General features: G+C 37.6%; 1 protein-coding gene across 1 annotated transcript in view; it reads left to right on the top strand.

The window, feature by feature from the left end:
- Window positions 1-39: 39 nt before the first annotated feature.
- Window positions 40-12,561, top strand: part of LOC114663486 (phosphatidylserine synthase 1-like) — a 38,936-nt gene continuing 26,414 nt past the window's right edge. The window contains exons 1-4 of the mRNA XM_028817243.2: window positions 40-306; window positions 7,500-7,591; window positions 7,689-7,733; window positions 11,403-11,527. Of these exons, the coding sequence (XP_028673076.1) occupies window positions 128-306; window positions 7,500-7,591; window positions 7,689-7,733; window positions 11,403-11,527 (441 nt within the window). The 5' untranslated portion in view covers window positions 40-127. The remainder of the gene's footprint in view (window positions 307-7,499; window positions 7,592-7,688; window positions 7,734-11,402; window positions 11,528-12,561) is intronic.

Here is a 12,561-nt window from a genome sequence, read left to right as displayed (position 1 = left end):
CGCATGGCTCGCGACCTTCTCGCAGCCTTTACTGTTTCTCCTGAGCGCGCGGTGTGTAGGTCGCTTCGTTCGTGCCCTAGGAGTGAGGAAGCCTGGTGGGGTGGGTGAGTAAGGGTGTACCGCAGAGATGGCGTCCGCCCTGGGAGCGAGAACTCTTAGCAAAGACGATGTGAACTATCGGTTACATTTTCGAATGATCAACGAGCAGCAAGTGGAGGATATCACAATCGATTTCTTTTACAAGCCACATACCATTACGCTGTTAACGTTTACTATTGTCAGCCTGATGTATTTTGCGTTTACGAGGTAAGTGCGGTGGTTTGGTCCTCTCGTGTGTGTGTTTTGCGGTGTCCAACGGCGAGGAAGTTTACTTTGCTCAGTTATTGCTAAGGGCAAAATATTTCATCCTGCAGTCTTACGGCCCCCTGTAATGTAACCGCCTACGGGCGTGCATTTTACCCCGTTTTTGCCTTATGCCATCCCTCATTTTGTGCGACGCTGAGCAGAACGGACATTGCCACCAGCCACATAGCTTTATTATTTTTACCTTGGATATTGAGTTGTGCAAATTTAAAGAGGCCGTTTTTTCTCTTACGTGTTTTTGATTCTGGATACTTTTTGGAAAGCTTACTTTTCCTCCCAAGTTTTTCTTGCAGGCTTCAGAGCTCGTGTCCGTGTATTGGACTCCCACGAGTTTCATCCTTCCAGCCATAAAGGAGTAATGGAATTTTATTTTGTATAATGCCTTTATTGCAGAACAGCACCCCTGGGTAGTTTGCTCCGCGGAGTCTTGGATGTTCTGGTATTGCTGGGGATCAACAGGGCGTGGGACTTGAACCTGCGGTTCACATACGCAGCACTACAATACCCTGGCAGGTTGACTTTGCTTAGAGAGACCTTGTGTTAAAATAATGAAAAGTATGAGCTAAACGTTGTATTAAACTGATTTAACAAATTGAAAATGTGTCCGATCTGTTGGCAAAGTATTAATTATTAATGCTAGTGGTGACAAAATACAAATGCTGACCTGACCACAGGGTCCTTTTGTTGGGGTAAGTGCAACTGGTTAGGGCCCCGTGGCATTCTGGAGACCACTAACTTGCACACAAAAGGCACGAGAGCAAAACATGTACCTGCATCATAGACTTTAAAATAACCTCAAATAGCTATTGTGATCACCATAATTGTGTAATTTATACACTCCTAATATTTGCATGGATTTTTGTGATGTTCTTAGGATTGAGTTTTATAGGTTGTTTTCTTAATTCATTGCTAACACTGTTAAAAATAACAGTATGTCAAGATTTTGTTCAATAAATTAATGTCGTGAGAATTGTAAAGACATGCCTTAATATACAGTGCTGTGCAAAAGTTTTAGGCAGGTGTGAAAAAATGCTGTAAACAAAGAATGCTTTCAGAAATATAAATAATTATTGTTTATTGTTATCAATTTAAAAAATGCAAAGTGAGCGAACAAAAGAAAAATCTAAATCAAATCAATATTTGGTGTTACTACCTTTTGCCTTCAAACCAGCATCAATTCTTATAGGTACACTTGCACAAAGTCAGGGATTTTGTAGGATTATAGTCAGGTGTCTGATCAACTAATTCTACCAAACAGGTGCTAATGATCATCAATGTCACACGTAGGTTGAAACACAGTCATTAACTGAAACAGAAACGGCTGTGTAGGAGGCTTAAAACTGGGTGAGGAACAGCCGAACTCTGCTACCAATGTGAGGTTGTGGAAGACAGTTTCATGTCATGGCAAGATTGAGCACAGCAACAAGACACAAGGTAGTCCTACTGCATCAGCAAGGTCTCTCCCAGACAAAGATTTCAAAGCAGACTAGGGTTTCAAGATGTCCTGTTCAAGCTCTTTTGAAGAAGCACAAAGAAACGGGCAACGTTGAGGATCGTAGATGCAGTGGTCGGCCAAGGAAACTTAGTGCAGCAGATGAAAGACACATCAAGCTTATTACCCTTTGAAATCGGAAGATGTCTAGCAGTGCCATCAGCTCAGAACTGGCAGAAACCAGTGGGACCCAGGTACACCCATCTACTGTCCGGAGAAGTCTGGCCAGAAGTGGTCTTCATGGAAGAGTTGCAGCCAAAAAGCCATACATCCGATGTGGAAACAAGGCCAAGAGACTCAAGTATGCATGAAAACATAGGAACTGGGGTGCAGAAAAATGGCAGCAAGTGCTCTGGACTGATGAGTCAAAATTTGAAACATTTGGCTGTAGCAGAAGGCAGTTTGTTCGTCGAAGGGCTGGAGAGTGGTACAATAATGAGTGTCTGCAGGCAACAGTGAAGCATGGTGGAAGTTCCTTGAACGTTTGGGGCTGCATTTCTGCAAATGGAGTTGGAGATTTGGTCAGGATTAATGGTGTTCTCAATGCTGAGAAATACAGGCAGATACTTATCCATCATGCAATACCATCAGGGAGGCGTATGATTGGCCCCAAATTTATTCTGCAGCAGGAAAACGACACCAAACATAGTTCTTAATGACTTTGGCTCTATCTTCAGCGTAAAGAAGAACAAGAAGTCCTGGAAGTGATGGTATGGCCCCCACAGAGCCCTGATCTCAACATCATCGAGTGTGTCTGGGATTACATGAAGAGACAGAAGGATGTGAGGAAGCCTACATCCACAGAAGATCTGTGGTTAGTTCTCCAAGATGTTTGGAACAACCTACCAGCCAAGTTCCTTCAAAAACTGTGTGCAAGTGTACCTAGAAGAATTGATGCTGTTTTGAAGGCAAAGGGTGGTCACACCAAATATTGATTTTAGATTTCTCTTTTGTTCATTCACTGCATTTTGTTGATTGATGAAATAACACTCTTTATTCTTTATTTACAGCATTTTTTCACACCTGCCTAAAACTTTTGCACAGTACTGTACACTTTATGGCCAAACATTTGTTGTACATTCCATTCCAGAACCATCCATCCATTTTCCAACCCGCTGAATCCAAACACAGGGTCACGGGGGGTCTGCTGGAGCCAATCTCAGCCAACACAGGGCACAAGGCAGGAACCAATCCCGGGCAGGGTGCCAACCCACCGCAGGACACACACAAACACACCCACACACCAAGCACACACTAGAGCCAATTTAGAATCGCCAATCCACCTAACCTGCATGTCTTTGGACTGTGGGAGGAAACCCACGCAGACACGGGGAGAACATGCAAACTCCACGCAGGGAGGACCTGGGAAGCGAACCCAGATCCCCAGGTCCATTCCAGAACCATGGACATTAATATAAAGTTGCCCCCACTCACCAAAAGCTTGAGGCGATATCTGCCTCCTCTTTTCTGGGCAGGCTCTGCTCAGGATTTTGGATTGTGTCTGTAGGAATTTGTACCCATTCGGCAAAAAGAGAATTTGTGAGGTCAGGTACCGATGTTAGATGAGACGACTTGGCTCACAGTAGGTGTTCCAGTTCACGCCAAAGATGTTCAGTAGTGTTGAGGTCAGAGCTCTTTGCTGGCCACTCGAGTTCCTCCACAACATACTGCTCAAAACATGTCTTTATGAGACTGGCTTTATGCACAGTGGCATAATTATGCTGGAACATAAATGGGTTTCCCCCAAACTGTTGGAAGGTGAAAAAATAAAGTACAAAATTGTTAAAAATTGTTTGTATACTGTAGCATTAGCAGTGCATTTCACTGGAACCCAACCCTTAAAGAAAGCCACAAACTATTATCCTTCACCTACTACACCTTAGAGTAGGTAATATGCAATCTGGAAGGTAGCGTTCTCCTGGCATCCACCTAGCCCAGATTTGTCCATCAGAGTGCCAGATAGTGAGACATGATTCATCACTCCAGTGAACACGTTTCCACTGCTCCAGAGTCCAGTGTTGGTGTGCTTTACATCATTCCTGCCAACGGTTGGTAGTGCAGATAAGCATCTTAGTCTTATGTACAGCTGCTCAGCCATGGAAGCCCATTTCTTGAGTCTCCAAAACTCACAGTTCTTGTGCTGATGCTGTAAGTGGTGTAACAGTGGATTGATGATTAGCAGAGCAGAAATTTCAAGTACTGACTTGTGACAAAGGTGGCATCCTATGACAATGACGCGTTCAAAGTTCCCGAGTTCTTCAGTATGACACATTATACTGCCAATTATTGTCAGTTGAGATTACATGGCTATACTACTTATATGCACCTGTTAACAATGGGAGTGGCTGAAACACCTGAATTTGATATTTTTAAGGTGTATACACAAACTTGGCAAAGTAGTATGTGAATAGTTGAGTTACCCATCATTACCAGGGTCATAACGTGGAAAACTGGTGAGATAAAAAGTAATCAGAAAGTATATATTACCCAGCTCTACTAACACCATCCTTGTTGCAGTTAGTATTTTCATTGGCGAAGGAATGATAAGCAGAATAATGAGGTTTTTCATGAAATCACCTCTTGGTGGGGAACTTCAAACTCTTCTTGCAGAGCTTCATCAATCCCTAAATGGTATAATACAATTCTAACATAGGAAGTTGCATATAATCCTCCAACACATGTAGAGTTGGCTATGGGTATTTATTCAAATTAACTTTGCCAACTTTATTTTTCTGTACAGGATTGTACAATGCAATGCACATCTTTATTATTTTAGCAATAACTTACCACTTGATTTTTGTTAATGAAAAAAATCTGTTAATAATAATTCATTACACATGTTTCCTTCTCCATACATTTCAGTCCTTTTTGTGTCAGTTTTATTTTTCCATAGATAAACGTTGTAAAACAAGACATTGTTAGAAATAACCAGCATCATATATGCAATACAACATATATTTGGGTATCTTATTGTGAGAATCTGCATGTGCCCATCTTCAGAGATAACTTGTGACTGTCTATTCTCTCTATTCAATATAAACATTAGACTTTTGGGTTAAAATTGAGTTTGGTTTCTAAGGCATATATGTCATATACGTTCTTTTCAAACAAATACCATCACTATGATCTATTATGAGTGATGCTTAAATCAGAAGCCAATTCTTGTTTAAGTAATCTTTTCAGATTTTTATATTTCTGTTATCGAGGATAGAGTCTGTTAATTGAACTGCTAAGAACATTTCTTAACCTGAAATACAGTATCACAACTGTATATTAACATTTTGTAAACATTACCATTATTGAATTTAAGAAAATCTGCCTTGTGTTTAAATTTTTAGGGAAATTCATTTGGCAAAATGCATAAGATTTTATCCAATTTGTCAGCTGAAATGCTTCAAAAAGCTTTAAGGTAATTGCACCATGATCTGCAAAATGCATTATAAATGGTAGTTGTGTTGTATGGCATTATCCAGCTATTATTTCAAAATGTAGCTCTGTGTTGTACTTTATAGTCATTTCAGCAAACGACATACAGTATTCCTTGACAGAAGCAGTTTCAGACCTATGGCTGTATAATGTAGACTTACTGGGAACTGTAGCTGTTTAAAATGGAGAAGGTAATTTGACTGGGTGAGAGGAATTTGTAGCTTAAATACAGATTTTCCTTTATCACATCCCATTAAGATTGTGGCCACTTGTTCTGCCCCTAAGCAGTCCCAGTCAGACTGTCATTCATGTTTTAACCAATTAGCTTTAACTTTCTTCTTTTGCATCGTAAAGGAAGGACTTAATGTTTAACAATAGAAATCTGACACAATATTTACCAAGCCCTCCTCACCACTACATCAACACACCATGTAGCCTGTATTCTTAATTGGACTATCACTGATTTATCTTATAATTTTCTTACAAATGTTCAGTATAGGCTGCGGTGGGCTGGCACCGCTGGCTGGGGTTTATTCCTGCCTTGCGCCCTGTGTTGGCTGAGATTGGCTCCAGCAGACCCCCGTGACCCTGTGTTAGGATATAGCAGGTTGGAAGATGACTGACTGACGACTGACTGACTATTCAGTATAGGGCTGGAACAAACTTGCATGTAATGACATAAGACACTCTTGTTTTAAAGAAATGGCATTGTTTTTTATATATTTTTTCTTACGAGTGCTCCTATGAATGTCAACCTTAGCAGTGACCCCTAAGGAGACGGTGTCTCAAGCAGTATTCACACAGTACACCTGTCTCTGGGCTATGTCATCCAGGCATATGCGTAACGTGGTACTTTGAGTGATAGTGGGTAAACTAACCTTAATTTAACATTGCAAGAGAAGGAAAATAGCTTTGCCATAACAACCCCTATAGCCTAGCTATAATTTGTATTCTGAAGAGAATAGTGTTAAATGTTTGGTCTGCAGCAACAATACCTCCTACCATAACCTTTTGTGGAGCTTTCTTTTTGTTGAGTGAACACCGTATCATTTCTTTACAGTCAGGATGGGATAGAGGGGTGACTGGGCAAGGTTGAAATTGTATAGTAAAAATCTGACTTATAATGAGAAGTACCTGTGTATCAAATTTTAGTTCTGTGGCTTGAAAGTTGTTCATAAAGAGGTTATAGTGAAGAAGCAGTGTCTTAAACAAGAGATTTATTGTTCTGCCAAATATATAGAGACATGAGACCGGGGACATGTGTTGGGTGATGTTGTTTTCACCGATGGTAGTATGGGAATGGAAAAAAAAAATAGAGGATCAAATCATGTCAGGAGTTAGGATTTCTGTGATGAAAAACCAAAGGGGAGTTTGCTACTGATTCTGGGGTCACCACTATACTTTATTGTGAATTATCAATTCTCAGCATGGCTGATCCAATTTGGAGATGGAGCTGGATTATTAGACAATCTATGGCTGATTTTTTTTTTTTTCTTATTTCTTATTATTTGTAATTCTGGAGATGTACATGTGTGAGTCTTTTAGCTCAGATTGCAGTATTGTATTTAGCTAATAAGATCTAAGACTTTCATAGTCTTCTTTTTGAGACTTCAGTCTTTGGTGTACCATTAAAATTATTAACCTCTTAATTGCCAGCAGATTCAACAGACCTTATTTCTAGCTGGTTGTGAATGATACTTGGAAACGTAGGCACACAAACTGCATCAGTAATGCATGCCTTTTCTTTCAGTAATGGAATTGTTGTTTTAAAGAAACACAAAAATAATCCAAGATGTTTATATCCCCAATATGTGTCACATCAATATTAAGTCCTTTCAATATGACAATATCTAAAATGTGACCGTAGTTGGGTATAGGCTCCAGGGCATGATGAATAAAATTAGTATAAGATGTTCATAAAATTCGGTGTTTTTGAGACATAATTGCTGTTTTCGTGAAAACTAAAATCATCCAGCTATGATGAACCTGCATAGGTGGTATTTCACTTAATTTTAAAAATGTAATATATTGTCTTTTTCGTACAAATTGCTGTTTAATTTTTCTATTTAACAGTGCTTTAATGTGTACTTTTCGAATATTTGATTCATACTTAATGTACTGTATGTATTTAAACATTTGCTTTGAATTCATGCTGCCCATCTTTTCTTTTATTTTGTGGCCTTAGTTTGAAAGAATAACTGTACCTCTCTTTCAACAGAAATGATTCAGTACCAGGAGACAATCTTTGGATCGGCACAATCTTAGTTATTTTCTTCTTTCTCATTATCAGTGTTCTTGCTTTTCCAAATGGTAAGTATTGGTTATTAAACACTTTTAACAGTTAAATTATTGTAAATGTATCTTTTCATGCAGGAAAGCATAATTGTTTCCGTTCTTTTTGGAATAGGCCCATTCACAAGACCGCATCCAGCAATATGGCGTATGGTTTTTGGTAAGATAATTTTTTAAATTTATTTATTTATGTACTAGTAACAGCGCACTGAATACACTTGACTTGGGCATTCATAGTTTTTATACGCTTTCTCTGTATGTTTACCATTCGTTTGCTCAGAGGTTGATAAAACTTATTGCTTCCTGAGCAGCTTTTCTTTTCTCCACCCTAGCAGCCTGCTTCTTCTCCAATTTTTTCGGCATCTTTTCGCGTTAAACTGATTAAGTGAATGTTTGTGTTGTAATTAATTAGTACGTTTTCCTCAAGTTTTCACTTAAGCTGGCACTTAAGTCTTCAATCTGCCTCAAGAATGATTTAAGATATGAAGGGGTAGAGGAAGTGACTGCGAAGGTGGTAAGGATGAGAACGGTGCCCGTATGCATGCGCCGCACGGCCACCCTGCTGGCCACTGCTGAGAGTTGATTCTACAATAAAATAAAAAGAAGAATAATCTTGGCGGTCAATCATCACCCTGAAAGCCAATAGTAGATGTCACATAGAATATGTGTACCAAATTTCAGGTCAATAGGTCAAATGGTATGCTAGCTACAGGTGATTTAAAATTCTGGACAGACAAATGGACAGTCACGGTAGCATACAGTATTATATAAGAAGACTTAAATCATTCCAACCAGGCAGTGTACCAGGTTTTTTTTTTTTTTTTTAGTTTATGATGACATTTATCACATCTTTACATTAACGTGCAATAAAGTACAATTTTATTTATGATTGCTTAATTGATGTTTATTAAGCAGAAGGTAGGAAAATTGTGCTTGGATGATAATTTATTTTTGTCATACTAGTTTGTCCAGTTAAATATTTGCTAAGTGTTCCAGCATCTCGCTTTTATGGAAAAAGTGATATTTCTCATTGATTATATTATGTAGAAAAATTCTAGAGTCAAATTGCGGGGGGTTGGGGGGGAGTTAGGTTAAGAATTGGGTAATCTGCTGGTATCCATTTCTTGTTAGCAAAAATAGTCAATGTGGTGAAGGCACAGGAAAATAACAGACGTGAAGCAAATGTAGCATAGTAGCTACTTAATTGTTCATTTTTATTTCCTCCTCTTGTCTGTCCCAACTACCTGCTAGTTCATCACATAGCCAGGATTATTGTTGGGAGGATCTTTACAGATGGTTCAGATAGATAGATACTTTATTAATCCCAAGGGGAAATTAACATACTCCAGCAGCAGCATACTGATACAAAAAAAACATATTAAATTAAAGAGTGATAACAATGCAGGTATAACAGACAATAACTTTGTATAATGTTAACGTTTACCCCCCTACCCGGGTGGAATTGAAGAGTCGCATAGTTTGGGGAAGGAACAATCTCCTCAGTCTGTCAGTGGAACAGGACAGTGACAGCATTCGTGGTGATGCAGTTGTGGAGTGAGGTCTAAAGATGTGGGTCCTTTTGTGAGAATGCTGCTCCCCTGAGGAGAACATGAAAATGTTTTATTTCTGGACCAGATTCTCCATTGCAGAGAGTTGATTGTTGTATTCAGGACTAAACCCGCCATTCTGACTTCCCACACTTTACAGCAGATTTCACTATGAGGCTTTAAGCTCCTGGGAGAGGGTTATAATGCTAATATGGTAAGAAAATCTTAATTGAGCAACTGTAAAGTATTACTTTTGCAAGGTAAGGAAGTAAAGTCCAAAACATGTAAAGGAGTAGTCCTAAATAATGAGTTTGGTAGGAGGGCAAGGGTTTTCAAAAAAAAATGATTTGCAAATTATTCAAATATTTATATGTAATTTTCTACTATTTGTCCCCTATTCTGTTAAACCAAAGTAACACACATTGTGCTAAAATTGCAAGCACTTTTTATTAATATGTTTGTTTATATACTGTGTGTATATCTATCTAATGATTTGTATTATAGCCACCAAGTGTCATATATGGTGCACAAGAAAACAATATCGTCTAGACGCCTGCATTGAATATTCCATACATACTGTAGTAATATTTCTAACCGAGGCTGAAATGATGTTCACGTAACTTGGAGCCAAAAGAGAATGGTACTCTGCTGTCATTGTTGAAAGGGTGTGGTTAAAGCAAAACTGTCAATTATGAGTTGGGAAACCTGGGATCTCCCAGGCATTCCAGAAATTCTAACAGAACTGCCAGTTCTCATTGCTTTCAGTACTAGAAGTATGGGACTAGAAAGGGACTATATATTTTTCTCCTTCTAAGTGTAATATTATCTCAGTCTCAAAGTTTTGCCTTACATATCTGCAGTAATATGGATACTCTTTAACCACAGCCTACGGGCTGAGATGTGAGGCCGTGATCATGCTGCCTGGTTAAGTATAGAGGATAGCAAGCCAGTTCAGTGATATCCAGTATGAGTGTTATATTTAATAGCTTGAAGCATTCTGTAGTAGTTACTGTTACCACACATGCCACACTGGTTTTTGTATAACATTAGACTCAGATATGAAGTCAATTAACATTGCATTTTTTGTTTTGAGTGGTTTAATGCATTATAATTTATGTAATCTACCAGGCCTTTCCTGTCTCAAATTTCAAATTATCATTGCTAATGTGCTTAAACTTTGCAGACCCTTTTCTTTTGTTGGATGATTATATCAAAATTTCTTTCACAGATTCTGTTATATTCAAAGGCAGCTATATAGTTTCATTACTGTTTGGAAGGGCAGTGGAATAATAAAGAAATGTGTGATACTGATGCTGTAACATCTTATGATTACAATGATTCCAGTCTAAGGAAGTTAGGGCTTCACTTTTTTATGGAACATGATTTGCTTTATAGAGTAGAGTAGATTATATAGCAGAAAAATGCATGCAGCTCCTTTTAGTATGTCTCATTTGTACCTGAAAAGGCTGCTACAGATACTACAAGCATATAGATCTCTGTAATATTATATAAATTAGTTGCAATGGACAGAAGAGATTGGGAATAAATAGTCAACTTATTTTGAGATGTGCAGCATTTTCCATTGTCTTTTTCCTTTAGAATTATTGTTTGGGAAATAATTGTAGACATTCTGGATTTATTAGGAAATCTTAGAGCAGTAAATGGGCTTTAAGTCTAATATAATAAAGTAAACAATGCATTTTACCTAATGAAGCAGTTTAAAAAAATTACTTTCTGCCTCGTGATATCAATTAATTAATTTGAAGGTGTGCATTTAGGACAGATGTAAGTTAATGACTATAATTTTTACAAAGATTCCAGAGAACAAGAATACAGGTAGATGCATAAACAAACGATTGTCACGACATCGGTGAACATATATGGCAGTTCATGGTTTGTTTTGTTTTTCTTTTTTAGTCTAATTCTCAAGCTGGAGTACTGCCAAACTGACTGTGTTATGAAAAAATTGCATATACTGTACAATGAATGGCCTGCCAAATATTTATTTAAATGTGTAAATAGATTGGACACTTGTGCAAACAGTGACCAAGCTTAACAATTTCATCAAATTGACATTAATCATTTGTAACCAAACACACCCATAATTAAGAATGGATTTAAACAGGTTTTCAGGCCTTTGACTTCATTTAACAAAATGCAGTAATTTTCTTTTATGTGCAGTATTTTACCTGTGAGCTCAGTGGCATCATGATTTTAATCTGTAATCATTAATTTGTTTTTGTGATATATTTTTACCATCGTTTTCTCTGATTGTTTTGTAGGTCTGAGTGTTTTGTATTTCCTTTTTCTGGTGTTTGTCATCTTTCTAAACTGGGAACAAGTGAAAGGAGTGATGTACTGGTTGGATCCTAACCTCCGTTATGCTACTCGTGAGGCTGACATAATGGTTTGTAGATTTTTTTTTTTTTCTTCTTCTTCTTCTTCTTCTATTTTTGCTACTCTTGGCACCATAGCATAACATCTTTTTCATAATAGCAATTATAATTCATTAGTGTCTGCTTTTGCAAAATGTTTGCTAATCCAGTTACTTTTTCCCCCTCCCTTGTGTACTAATATATGAACATTTTTTTTTTTCACATTTTCTTCTTTTCATCTTATTGTCATTTATTCTGTTTTCTTTAAATTTTGTTTAAGTATAATCAATTCAACTGACAGAGGTACATCCTCAAACATTAATACCAACGCATGTTCTTGATAAGGGGTTTGACAAACTCTGTGTAGTAAATTTGACTGACAGTTGGGTACACTTTTTTGGATATGACTGCAACCTTACTCACAGGCAGTGCTTTCAATGATTGCAATATGAACACCTTTGTATTATATTATCATCTTCAGTCCATTAAGCAATGTAAGTTATATTTCACGTTAACAATATTTAAACCCACACTGTATAGTTACTGTTAGGAAAAAGTAAAAGTATACAAAAGCTAATTAGTTTTTATGAAATGTGCTAATTCTAAAACAATATCTACCACACCATTTCAATAAATAAGTCAAGTCAAAAGACTGAAGCATTTTCTCCATATCACATCTATCCTGAAAAGAAAAAAATCATGTCGAGCAAGATTAGTTAATTCTCTTCAGACTCAATATCCTTGGAACACCATCAGCTGGACATAACAAAATGATCTAATTAACTATTCCACAGTATTCCTGGCTTTGCAACAATTGAAACAATTAGCTCCAATGTATTCTACTGATTGCCAGTGATTTTTAGTTATTTTAAGTGGTGATTTGCACAGAAAAGGGAACTCAATATTTTTCTCCAGCAATGTCTACTTCTGTTGTAGCAACAAAAGATTGCAAATGTTATATGGAAATTCTTTCTCTTTGATCTTATTACTAACAACTGTTTTCTTTGTACATAATTCCCACCAGCACTGACAATAACCTCATTCATATTCTAATAATTAATGAGCG

The sequence above is a fragment of the Erpetoichthys calabaricus genome, chromosome 13 (assembly GCF_900747795.2).
Source record: "Erpetoichthys calabaricus chromosome 13, fErpCal1.3, whole genome shotgun sequence".
NCBI lineage: Eukaryota > Metazoa > Chordata > Cladistia > Polypteriformes > Polypteridae > Erpetoichthys > Erpetoichthys calabaricus.
This window is presented reverse-complemented; position numbering and strand designations above follow the sequence as displayed.